Source organism: Gymnoscopelus microlampas, assembly GCF_963454915.1.
Source record: "Gymnoscopelus microlampas genome assembly, chromosome: 20".
NCBI lineage: Eukaryota > Metazoa > Chordata > Actinopteri > Myctophiformes > Myctophidae > Gymnoscopelus > Gymnoscopelus microlampas.
Window position 1 is genome coordinate 26,733,132 of NC_139957.1, and position 13,070 is coordinate 26,746,201.

At 43.3% G+C, this 13,070-nt stretch overlaps 2 protein-coding genes across 2 annotated transcripts in view; one reads left to right on the plus strand and one right to left on the minus strand.

Moving 5' to 3' along the window:
• Nucleotides 1-218: 218 nt before the first annotated feature.
• Nucleotides 219-10,150, minus strand: iqcc (IQ motif containing C). Its single transcript, XM_084044776.1, has 5 exons — nucleotides 10,116-10,150; nucleotides 8,807-8,950; nucleotides 8,365-8,698; nucleotides 1,548-1,669; nucleotides 219-586 (listed from the first exon to the last, which is right to left on the minus strand). The coding sequence occupies exons 1-5, from the start codon at nucleotides 10,134-10,136 to the stop codon at nucleotides 551-553; spliced, it is 657 nt and encodes a 218-aa protein (XP_083900902.1). The 5' UTR covers nucleotides 10,137-10,150; the 3' UTR covers nucleotides 219-550.
• A 787-nt stretch (nucleotides 10,151-10,937) lies between these two features.
• The window catches only part of fancm (FA complementation group M), a 52,723-nt gene continuing 50,590 nt past the window's right edge, over nucleotides 10,938-13,070 (plus strand). The window contains exons 1-4 of the mRNA XM_084044024.1: nucleotides 10,938-11,692; nucleotides 11,785-11,957; nucleotides 12,210-12,287; nucleotides 12,416-12,574. Coding sequence (XP_083900150.1) covers nucleotides 10,981-11,692; nucleotides 11,785-11,957; nucleotides 12,210-12,287; nucleotides 12,416-12,574 — 1,122 coding nt within the window. The 5' untranslated portion in view covers nucleotides 10,938-10,980. The remainder of the gene's footprint in view (nucleotides 11,693-11,784; nucleotides 11,958-12,209; nucleotides 12,288-12,415; nucleotides 12,575-13,070) is intronic.

Below are 13,070 nucleotides of genomic sequence, written 5' to 3' on the forward strand. Positions count from 1 at the left end.
TGAACAATGGGCTGTATCTCAGACAACAATATTGTCGCTGTCAGGTGGAAACCTTGTATGTAAAAAGCTTTTCCAATGTAGTTATTTAGTCACAAGCTCTTGTTAATACTTTTCACTGGTTCAGTAATTCATGAAACCCACACACACTTAACACATTTTATTTGTAAATATGGAGATACAAGGTTTCTGTCCGACAGTAACGATATGCTGCTATGAAGACAATTGGCAGAGACACCATTGAAGCACCAACAGCGGTAGGAACTAAGGAACAAAAGACGTGTAATACCCCCAAGAAAATGTAAATTTCTTTAGAAAAATAAAGTTTATTTATGTTTTTTATTTCAACAAATAAAATGTTTGTTTATACATACAGCTTTTACAGCAAAAGATAAATACAACTGGAAAAGTCATTCATAAATCCTGTACACTTTGTCTTCTCATAATGTGATTGTGAACCGCTAACTGGTACAAATAAGTGTCACTTCACTCATTCAAAACTTCAGTCCCATATCATAATGTCCAATTCAGATGGATTTGATTTCATGTGCGGTCAGGGTACGCCCAGTCTCTCTTTCACTGACAAGTACTATAGGAGAAGAGAGCAGAGAAGAACAATGAAATCATGACAAGACTATTACACTATTCTTTTGCTAGGTAGTTGAGTGATGGCCTGTTTGCTTGTCTCTCACACACACTCACACACACACACACACACACACACACACACACACAGCTGTGCATACACAACCACACACAGGCAGGACCTACACATAGCACCGTACACACACAACACATTTTAACAATTTATTCATGTCCACATAAAGGAGAGCATACAAGGACACAAATATCAAAGGCACATTTAAGGTTACATTCACAAAATCGTGGCATGTCTTCATGATACAATAGCATGTCACTCAGTACTTTATGGGTATAAGTAACTGCCATATGTGGCGGCTGTCAATTATAGCAGAGACAGCACAATACTTTGCTAGCCTTTTTGCCTCCTTTTTGCCAAATATAAGAACAAATAGTCTGGACCTACATGTATAGCCCAGTTCTGAGATGGTATGTAGAAGTGGTTGGTATTTAACCCTGGTCATAAAAGCTTCCTCTAGGCTAGGGTCAAAGGTTCAGACTATCTCTAATACAGACACAGAATGCAACCCTTCCCAAAATACCATCCTTTAGTTTTTTTGTTTAAAAACGACACACAGCACAGAAAAGAAAATAAGCATTCATTATGCATGACAACTTATAACAAAGACACTTTATAACTGACTAAGTTAAGGTAGTTATAATGTGCTGTTCCGCTGAGCTTATAAAGATGCATTATGACCGGCACTTATAATAAGTTATAAACATTGTTATAAGTTGTCATACATGATTCTAAACATTTATAACGAGTATTGTAATGCCTTATAAGTGCATTATAAATGCCATAATAATGCATAATAGACCCGACCTTTAAGTAAAGTGTTACCTAATTTTCTATAGCCTAACTGCTTCTCAATGAGGGTAGGGGAAACTCATCTCACTTGTTTTCTTACTTTTTTCCTGCTGCCAATGGCCTGCTGGAGCCATAGCAGTTCCATAGCCAGAGTATTTCTATGCAGACGCAATGCTTCTGGGGTATGGGGCACCTCCTGGGCCAAACAGTACCGCTGGGCACCTGGGAAATGGACAGCATGAAGAATTTAAACCGTTTGAGATACAGGGTCCAAAAACTTGGTCACACAACTATAACTTCAAGTTCCTCTACACATTACAAGGACATTACATAGGTCACACACACACACACACACACACACACACCACGCATATGGAGAAAAAGGCTCAACAACGTCCATACTGCCTCAGACAGCTGAATCAAGAGGGTTTATTTATCATCACTACTCATACAGGAACAAGCTGCGAAATGCTACTGTGGCAAGGCTGTGCTAACAGCAACACACGATAAGAAAAACAAAAGTAAAAAAAGTTAATCAAGGTAATATAATGCAGTTAAAGGAAATTCTAATAAGGAATGCAATGAAGATAAAGCCCCATGAATTTATTTAGCAGCAGTGGTGTTGGGAGAGTAGCTTAGTAATGTTTTTGCCAGACCCAAGGGGTCGGCCTACAGGAGGCTTTGTCGGTCGGTCTGTCCCTCTTTTCCTCTGCACACATGTCATGCGAAGTCCGGCCATTCAGATTTCAACCACTAGGGGTCGAGCACCTTTTCTAGGTAAAGATACATTTGATATACATTGTGCAGTAATGATGCGAGGAATCTATACACAGGATTAAAGGTGATGTATGTGTAATTTTCTGTTTGTGTTGTTTGTGTTATAGTGTGTTCAGCTCTTTAATAAATAGAAAATACCCTACATGCTCTATAGTAAGTACAGTATGACGTCATATGGCATATGAGATGCACTAATCTAAATATGGCACAATATGGACATCATGGCAAAATCGTATAAAAGTAAAAGGCAAAGCTCAAAATAGCATATTCAACCATATACATTTGGTTAAAGGGAATCCTCGCAGCTTGGCCTCGACCCCCCACACACATAGGAAAAGTCTAAACGGCATATCTGGACCTTTGTTTCACACTCACCTGAGCATCAATAGTAGTGTTCTGACCCTACGATCCTAAGTGACTTATTCAATTCAAATACATTCTGGTCCTTTGAGCTGTAATCGAGCAAACCACCTCAGCCTAAGATGTTCAGGCCAGATGAGAGAGAGATAGACCGTGATGTAGATAGTTCTCGGCGGCGCCATCACCCAGCACCACCATATCTTAATGATTATGAGGTCAGCTACCCTACCAGACACCGACTCTCTGTTCATGAGCAGGCCACACCGGATATCTCCAGCATGGCCGACCTGCTATATATAGCTTATAGAGAAAAAAAGGACAAACGGCTATATAGCTTTAGAGAGAAAAAGCATAAACTGCAACAAGAAGGGCAACACCTTACAGACAGGATATCTGTCCTGAGACAGGAAGGGCAACGCCTTACAGACATGATCTCCGGACTAGCTTCACATGTCAAAAGCCAGGAGGAGGAGGCTTCGCCCACACGACAGCTGACGCTGCTCATGGGTCATCAGGCTCCACGTCAGACTGAAAGGGCCCCACATGTCACTCTACCCCCAGAAGGCAGCCAGCGTGACCGGGTTAAGGAGCTCAGGGACCGTCTAAGGAGGGTGGGATTGTCGAGTCAACCTACAGCACATTCATCAACAGCTGCAGATGAGTTATTCCCTCACCATCAAGGCATTCCTCTGGAAACGTCAGACGACGACAGACTGTTCCCTCTTCATCACAGCACAGCAATGTTTGAGTTGCAGGTACACCACCAAGACGAAAGGTACTGCACTCAACCTGCTGCTGTCTACCATCAGCCAAAAGACAGCTATCGTTCTCTGCCTAATGACGCCTATCCACGCCACTACGACAGCATCCACCCGCAAGGCGGACGCCAACCTCAGCACGGAGGTGCCATCATTCGACCATGGCAGCGCCGTCACTCGCCATCACATGGTAATGATTCTGAGTTCAGCTACCGTACCAGGCACTGCCCCTCTGTTCACGAGCAGGCCACATCAGATATCTCCACCGTGACCGACCTGCTACATAGCTTTATAGAGAAAAAGGATGAACTGCGACAAGAAGGGCAACGCCTTACAGACAGGATCTCTGCACTGCGACAGGAAGGGCAACGTCTTACAGACATGATCTCCGTACTAGCTTCACGTGTCAAAAGCCAGGAGGAGGAGGCTTCGTCCACACGACCGCTGATGCTGCTAAGGGGTCATCAGGATCCACGTCAGTCCGAAAGAGTCCATGATGAGTCTATACGACCAGAAGGCAGCCAATGTGACCTGGTTGCGGAGCTCCACTGTGACAGCTTCCACACACATGACAGACACCAACCTCAGCATGGCGGTGCCTACAGTCGACCAGCCAATGGCTTCCGCCCTCCTTATGGTGCGGCCTACTGCCAACCCAATGACAACTTCTGTCCCCTGCCTGATTACTATCGTCAGCATAGCGAGAACCGTCAGACTAATATGAGAGCCCATCATGATGACCCCCGCTGTCGTCCACAGTTGGAGAATTATTGTGATTTTGTGCCATTAAGTGACACCATGCTATCATGGTCTGCCCTTACTGAGACGTATGGGCAGTCGCAACAGCGGGCATCCCGCTACGTCTCACAAGAGAATGGTTCGCCCCTCTCATTGACAGAGATGTTGCACTCTAATCTAGGGGACTATGCATTCGAACAGGAAGGTTTAGACACTATCCTAACAGAGTCGTTAGATGAATTTGAAAACACTGGTCCTCCTCCAGCAGAGAAGGAAAAGATCTCCTCTCTCCCTACAGTCAACATCTCTCAGCAACAAGCAGACTGCAGTATGGAGTGTCCGGTGTGCAAGGAGGACTTCAAGTTGGGCGAGTCAGTCCGACGGCTGCCTTGTAATCACTTCTTCCACTCAGACTGTATAGTGCCCTGGCTGGAAATGCATGACACATGCCCAGTGTGTAGGAAGGGTTTAAATCGAGAAGACAGTAGCAAGAGACGGCGGCCTCCTTCAGAGGCCCCCCTCCATCGACTGCTTGTACACAGAGGATATGGACAGCCTCGTCCAGAGCCCCCCCATCCACCGACTGAATTCCACATTGAGGCCCTCTTCCCTTCCTTACAACCTCTGAGGGACACATATCATGCAGGGGATTAATTTCACATATGGGGCACATACAGGTACAATGGTGTTGTGTGCCGATAATAGCAGACCTACAAACTCACAACACGTCTTGGAAGTGATGTGAGCTTGTCGGTCGGCTGTTTTTGGTGCACGACGCTGTCGTGCAAAGAAGAGTCTAGCTTATTTCCACCAGGCCGGGTACCCAGTCAGTATATAACCTCAGTTATCTATGACTATGAAAGCTTTCCGCCCAATCAACCGTCTTTGACTTCCTTTAAAAAAATGTAAGTTTAAAAATATAACACGATGGGGTCTAATAATGGCATGGCTCCAATGAAGAAAGGGGAAAGGATGGAGGAGGAACAAAAGAAAGAACAAACAAATCATAAAAAAAATCTATTTGGATTCAAGATTATTGTGCCAGTTTAACCACGTTCAACCTGGCATCCCTATTTTGGGCATGTCATTCATTACTGTCAAAACATTTTTTTAATTTGAAACGTTTTCAAAGAGCTTGGAAATGTTTGGGAACCCCCATCTAAAGTGCATCCCTGGACTCCTCCTTTTTTGGACACACTCTCCTGAGCATTGATAGTTATGTTCTGACCCAGACGTCATTTCTCTGTTTACTTCTGATGTTGGAATGTATGGCCCAATGGTATGACCCCCAGAACTATGTTTACATCCAACTTTGCCCTACCTTGCTATAAGAAAGAGCGCATGGTCAATGTGAGGATCATTCAGATGAAATTCTAAAATACTGCTGATGTCAGAATAATCACTCAATATGGATCTATGTGCCACTGATATTCAGTCAAGGGCTAACGAAACCAGGAGATCTATTCATGATCAAAGTCCCAAAGACGATGAAGGCTCATGTAATTCTAGAATGCCCCCAGGCTGGACAAGAGTGGTGAGGCAGCGTAAAACTGGCAAGACAGCAGGCAAAATGGACATCTACATTACAAGTCCTCAGGAGCACACGTTCCGGTCCAGAGCATCTCTGCAAGCATTCATTTTAGAAGACAGAGAGGGGGACCTATACATAGACCTCTTTGATTTCACTAAATCCAAGAATTCCAGTGTCACAGATTCACCACTGCTCTCCAGCCATGAAAAACAGAGTCGGGGAAAGAAAGAAGGTGTACATAGACAACAGAGGACAATAGAAGTTACTGAAGTAATGGACCAACCTCCAAGTAAATCCAAAAGCGTCTCTGCTTCTGCATCCTGCAAGCAGAAAGTCATAGCTGGACATCAAAGCATCATGGCCACCAGTGGGCAGTCTGGGCACTGTTCAGCAATGAAAGATTCCCAGACTAGCCTCAAACTACTGGGAGACAACTGGAAAACCAGTCCTTATTTCAGTGAGAAATCACTAAGAGGTGGCCAGAGTCTCCCCAGGAGAGAAGCTTTCAAGAAGTGGACTCCTCCTCAGTCCCCATTCAACCTGGTACAGGAAACATTGTTCCATGACCCGTGGAAGCTTCTGGTGGCTACCATCTTTTTAAATAAAACCAGTGCTAAGATGGCCATTCCCGTTTTGTGGCGTTTCTTTGAGCGTTACCCGTCTGCAGAGGTAACCCGTCAGGCGGAATGGAAGCCCATATCTGAACTTTTGAGGCCACTGGGCTTATACAGAGTCAGAGCTAAGGCACTCATCCGCTTCTCAGATGAGTATCTCACTAAACAGTGGCGGTACCCCATAGAGCTGTATGGCATTGGAAAGTATGGCAATGATTCCTACAGGATCTTCTGTGTGGAAGAATGGAGAGAGGTGACCCCAACAGATCACAAGTTAAACAATTACCATGCCTGGCTGTGGGAGAACCATGTCAGAATCTGAAACGTCATAACCGACGACAAACCTTCAAGGGACATTTTGTGGATTTTGAACTATTTAACAATTATGTCATATTGTGTGTCTGTGAGCATCTAGTCTCGGGCACTGCTGGACCGAACGGTGTGAAACTTAAAGTTGCACACACACACTGCCAATAGTTAATTTGCTTAATTTTTTGACAAGGCCTGGTCAATGAGGAGGAGGGCCATTTACATGTAAAATGGCATTGTCTTATTTGTTCTTATTTTGTTCATATAAGCACTGTACGCATGTTTATTTATGTGGTATGTTATAAGGAAGGACATAATATGAACAGGATTGTTAATGGACTGTTAATGTCTTGTTTTCTTTCTGTGTAATGTGTCATATAATCCCATATGGGATGGGCCAAAATGGTGGCATGACACGAAAATGAAAATAATAATTAATTCATTAATTTATTCATTCATTCATAGACCAAGGAAGAACCTCCATCCCATTTTTTTCACATCCACCTCATGGTGCTACTATAACAGACTACTTCACGTGTTGGCCTATAACTCTTGAATCGTACATAGGTCATACAATCAAAAATGTTTCCCCTGGATTCCTTGGACAACTCCCAGGCCACGGCCATTTCTGCCTGACAAGATTTTTCTCCATTTTCTTTGTTTTCTTCGAAACACGCTTTTTGCTACTACCGATTTTGTCCAGAACTCACGCAAATCGGTACACATTCTATATATGTGATCAAAATGTATCAGTCAGATTGCTATATTCCATTCCGATTGGCTTCCAAAGTTTGCGTCAGGTGACCGTTTTGGAAAAATGAATGAATGAATGCAGCATCCGATCCGCCCCAAATTTCAATCACATATTGGGGGCCTCTAAACAATGCAGAGCCCAAAGCAATTTCACTTCCATCCATAGGGGAGCCACACATGCTATAAATGTCACAGTTTGTTGCAGAAACTTGATTTTCTTCCACCAAATTAGGTAACAATGACCGTCAAACAGGGACCGTTTGCCTGTATTTGACTTCAGATATTTGTGGGTGAGGCCTATTTCTTACAAAACATAACATATATCATGGCCGCAACATCCAATCATACCCAAATGTTGTATGTTGAGGGACCTCTATAGAGCGCACCTCCAAAACTGCTTTCACTTACCCATAGTGTGTGGTGTCACAAACTTGAAAAGTTGCACCGTCTGTCATACAAATATCATGCGTAGCTTGTATGAAACATTATTTTACCCACTCCTTTACACCTGTGAACTTGTGATGCGACACTACATGTAAACGTTCACACAATGACACACACGCTTCTATAACAAATATGCAAAAGTTGGACACATTCAGAATCTTTTTTTTTTTTTACACTCTGTCGTGTTTTTTTTGTGTTTGTCCATGAATGTTTTTCCACATGCTTTGTATTTTTTTAATATACAATATATGTAATAACAGTTTCACAATAGAAGTGAATGGTGGTCAGATCAGGCTGAAACCTTGCCCAAATGTGAAGTCAAATCATAGATACGTCATAGATGACATAATATACTGGTCGCATGGTCTTGTTTTCCCCCCTGTGCTTTTAGTTGCCTCTCAATATCACGATTATGAAATTTGACTTGATGATTAATTGTCGCTCAAATAGCTTTAATAGTGTCGTTTAACACTGGAACATATGAATAAAAATTACATTTCTGTTTGACTTTTAGGCTTTGACGTTGCACAGGGCAGATATGACAAATAATAACGATTAGGCGATTATGTCATATTTGTGACAGGCCTAAATGCCAATAAAACAGACAGCAGAAACGTCCTATTCCACACATACCTAGGTGAGAGTGACTGTGGCCCACATCCAGTCCCAGACTGCTCCAGACAGGAGTAGTGTCTCCTGTGCACTCTATCACACCTCCTTCTCCATCCTTCATCTTGTCTCCCTGACCACTTCCTGTCTCTCCTTCCCCATCTCCTCCTGCCGCGCTACTGGAGGAGCATTCCCTGGAAAGGGAGATTTGGCTGCTGGAAACATCTCTCTCTGCTTCCAACTTCTCTGGAGAGTGTGCTCCTCTCTTCTCTGATGGGCGTGCTGGAGGTTGGGGGAAGGATCTGAGGACAATATCGTGTCCTGGTTTAAATGGCTTGCTGGGCAAAAACAGACCGTCCTGGTGAAGAATGGAAAAGAGCATGAGAAAGATTAAGTGACAGTGAGCCGAATTACATTCTGAATATATAACATACCACACTATACACGTACTAACGTGAGCACATACAGTGTCTGTGAAGTGAGGAACGGGTATGATGCTGTCCCTCCATTCTAAATGATCCAGGTTCCCATCGATCTCTCTCACGATGTCTTTAAAATCTTCCCGTGCACTGTTGATCTCTTTTCTCATCAGGTATCCGCGCACACACGCCTTGGGGAGAAATTATAGCTTCATTATCTGGCTACTGCTACTTTCAGTTAAATATGTTAGATACAGGAAAGGTGTGTATATCGGTTTGTATGTATGTGTGTATGTATTAGGGTTGCCAACAACTTGAAATTCAAATAAAGGACACCAGGCCCTGGCCGGGCGTCCCTTATTTCTAAGGAAAATAAGGGACACCCAGAAAAAGATAAATAATAAACGTATAGTTTTGTACCCAACAGCCACTTGTACCCAAGCATCCATATTCTGGGTGGGAACATAAAATAGCACATCTACAAGCACACAACACATCGCATTTTGCCAAAAAGATTTGGTGTAAAAAAATAAAAAGGGACGATTCAATAGCGTTAGGATACGGTTGGCATTGGCAACCCTACTTGTACTACATGTATAGCTGGGGTCTTCAACGTTTTTCAGACCAAGGACCCCATAGATGAGAGGAGATGAAGCAGGGACCCCCGCAACATATTGTGTTGCAGATTCAACTTTTTCATAGATGCATTGTTGGCATTGTGAGCTTGTAGATCTGCTATTTTTGGCTAAAGTTCTCCTCAGAATAGGGACGCTAGGGTACAAGTGGTTAATGTGAACAAAATAGATCCTATCACACAAAGATTTGGTGGCCCCCCTGTAGTAACTCTCTGAGGACCCCTATAGGGGTCCCACTGTATCGGGAGGGATCCCCAATGTTGAAGACTATACATTGTATAGTACAAACTCTTTCATGTCAAGGACCCCCAAATTGACACTTATTAGCCCGCGGACCCCCATTTGAAAAGATATGCCAGGGACCCCCCATAAGAGACGATTTTTACGGCTCTAGCAGTGATTCTCTCAGAGTTACAGACCCATAAAGGTCCATTTGGTTCCTATCCATCATTTAGCTGGGGACCCCCTGGAACCCCCTCAAGTACCCCTGGGGGAGGGATACATACTAGGGCCTATGTATGTACATGTATGTACGCGTTTAGCCTAGCAAACTAGCTGCTAAAGTTAGCGTGGGTGGCTCTACTACACAAGAAGTTTCAGAACACAACAACCACCATCACCGCATTGGCCATCTGTAGGTGCTGGCGATCCTATTACACATCACTGTCGTGGCTAAATAATAAAACTGGTTACGGTTTATTATGGAATTCATGTTTAGCACCTGAAATCGGCTCAACGTCATCTCCCACTGGCGTCTCTCCATCACCATGGCAACGGCACAGGAGTCGCGGGAGAATGAACTCAAACTGCTTATTCTCTTCCGGTGCTACGCACTGAGTAGCAAAATAATAGTCTACCCAGTGGTGGGAAAAGTACTCATATTTGTTACTTAAGTAAAAGTATCAATACTGCTATAAAAAATACTCTGTTACAAGTAAAAGACCGGTATTCAAAATTTACTTCAGTAAAAGTGCAAAAGCATTGGCATCAAAATGTACTTAAAAGCAGAAAGTACTCATTATGCAGAATGTCCCATTTCACAAGTTTTAAAATGTATACAAAATCTTTGTCTAAAGAGTGGCCGAAATGTATATGGGGCTGAAGTGGGCAATGAATGTTTTGTAATAATAAAGTAAAAAGTACAATATTTGCCTCCGAGATGTAGTGGAGTAGAAGTAAAAGTAAATACTTTGGAAATTGGAAATACTCCAGTAAAGTAAAAAACACCAAAATATTGTACTTAAGTACAGTACTACAACTAGAATCATTGTTTATTTATAACATGTCCTACAAATCAACGTATTTAATTCTATAATAATGTTGGAAAATAAAAACGCTCGCCCTAAAACACAGTCACCCCGGGGCAAATCTGGCGGTATTCACATGGTATTCCTTCAAAAGAAATGGGGGGGGGGGGGCGTGTTTTGGGGCGAGTCTTCCGGTTACCTAATGTTGCCGTTACAGTGGTGTTTTATTTTGAAACTCATGAATGCGGAAGTAAATCACTATTTATACACAGTTCATTTCGACATGTTGCCGCGTCTCACATGGCCTTGTTATAACTTTCAGCATCACTACAACTCACAATGAGTAGTGGTGCCAATCAAAAGACCTTGTTCCAGACGTGGGGTGCATCGGTTCCTGAACATAAGGTTAGTCAACCTAAAAAGACCAACAAAAAGGCAGTTATCAGGGGAAAAGGCAGGGGAAAAGCCAGCACCACCTCTGCAGGATCAGCCAAGACACAACATCAGACAGATGACATAACGTTGCCTCAACGCATCAATTCGCTATGGGGTGAAGTTGGTCATGGATCCGCACAAACAGAGGACGCACATGCAGATGAAGATGATGATGACCTGATGTTAGTTGCTGTCTATGAGGCTGAGAAAACTTTGCAGCTCGAACCAAAGTTCCCTCAAGATGACAACAACCCTCCTCCAGGAGCAGAGAGCACTAGTCCCCTCCCAGCCACCCCATCAGTTGGACGATGTTACCCAGACTTTCCTGGCTTTGACAGCTCATCGGCTAAAGTATGGATATATCCTACCAACTATCCCCTCAGGGAATACCAGCTCAAGATATCAGAGGCTGCCTTGCTCCAGAATACCCTGGTGTGTCTTCCCACTGGCCTGGGAAAGACTTTCATCGCAGCTGTTGTCATGTACAACTTCTATCGCTGGTATCCATCAGGGAAGATAGTATTCATGGCCCCGACCAAACCCCTTGTGGCACAACAGATCGAGGCCTGTTATAAAATAATGGGGATTCCACAGACGCACATGGCTAAGTTGACAGGTGGAATGCTTTCATTTGCAAACTCCATGTTAATGTTTACCTTAACTCTTTTTTAGCTGCCATTAACAACAACCTTCGTCTCCCAACCACAGGCAATACAGTGGCGTCACAGAGGAAACAGATCTGGAGGTCAAAGCGCATCTTCTTCCTGACTCCTCAGGTGATGGGCAATGACCTGATCAGAGGTACTTGTCCAGCCCTGGAGGTGAAGTGTGTGGTGATCGATGAAGCCCACAAGGCACTGGGCAATCACTCTTACTGTCAGGTACAGAGCAGGTCCTTTGCTCAATAAAGTTATCATCACTGTTTTGTTTTTTTAAATGCTCAAAATGCTTGTTTTGTATGTGATTATGCGTGACGTGATGTGTTACTTTGGAAAAAAACAGAAAAGTGTCAATACTTTCTTCAGTTGGAAATGCGTTGTTTGTGTGTCAAGCAACACATCTCATGACACTTTGTCATCGCCAAAGCATAAATCAGGCTTTAGTGTTGACAAGTTTTTCTTCCATATAATCAGGTGGTGAGAGACTTGGGCGCTCAGACTCAGCGGTTCCGTATCCTGGCTCTCAGTGCCACCCCAGGGGCAGACATAAAGGTGAGTCTTGCCTGTTTGTCTCTGGTGTCTATTGAATATGATTTAATAATATCCACCTCTCAGTCTAACTACATTCCATATCATCTGTCACTCTCGTTCTCGCTGTCTCAACCCATACCTCCCTATAGGCAGTGCAGCAGGTGATCTCCAATCTTTTGATCTCCCACATTGAGCTGCGTTCAGAGGAGAGTCCAGACATCCAGGCCCACTCTCACCAGCGCATCCTGGAGAAGGTGGTGGTTCCTCTGGGAGATGCTCTTTCTGATCACCAAACTATTTACTTGGAGGTAGGATCATGCCAGAGTGCTATATTTAAAGACAGTCGTCTTGCAAGTTAAATGTTATAAAGTAATTGTTTTATGACCTTCTGTAGCGCCAAGACTAGAGGTTCAGTTCAGTTAATTGTTGGATTATAATAAATAAATAAAAGTAGTTGAACCTAATATTTCGGACCTTTTTATATTCATGTTGTGGGAAAAAAAAGAAATGAACGCACACCCATAACATGTCATATTGCAAACGCTTCTAAATGAACCACAGACTTTAATAGATCCCTTAATCCAAAGAGTCAGTGTTACTAGGTTGGTGAGAGATCACAGCATATGTTCTCGCCCCCTCTCTCTCCATCTATAATGTAACCTCCCTCCATTACTCCATCTCATAATAGAGCCCATGATGATGTTCTGCTGCCACCTTGTGATTTAAATGTGTTACTGTAGTGCAAAATTGTCATCTTTCTTTTAGTGAGACTTCTTTGCATGTAAACGATACATTCAACTTCTT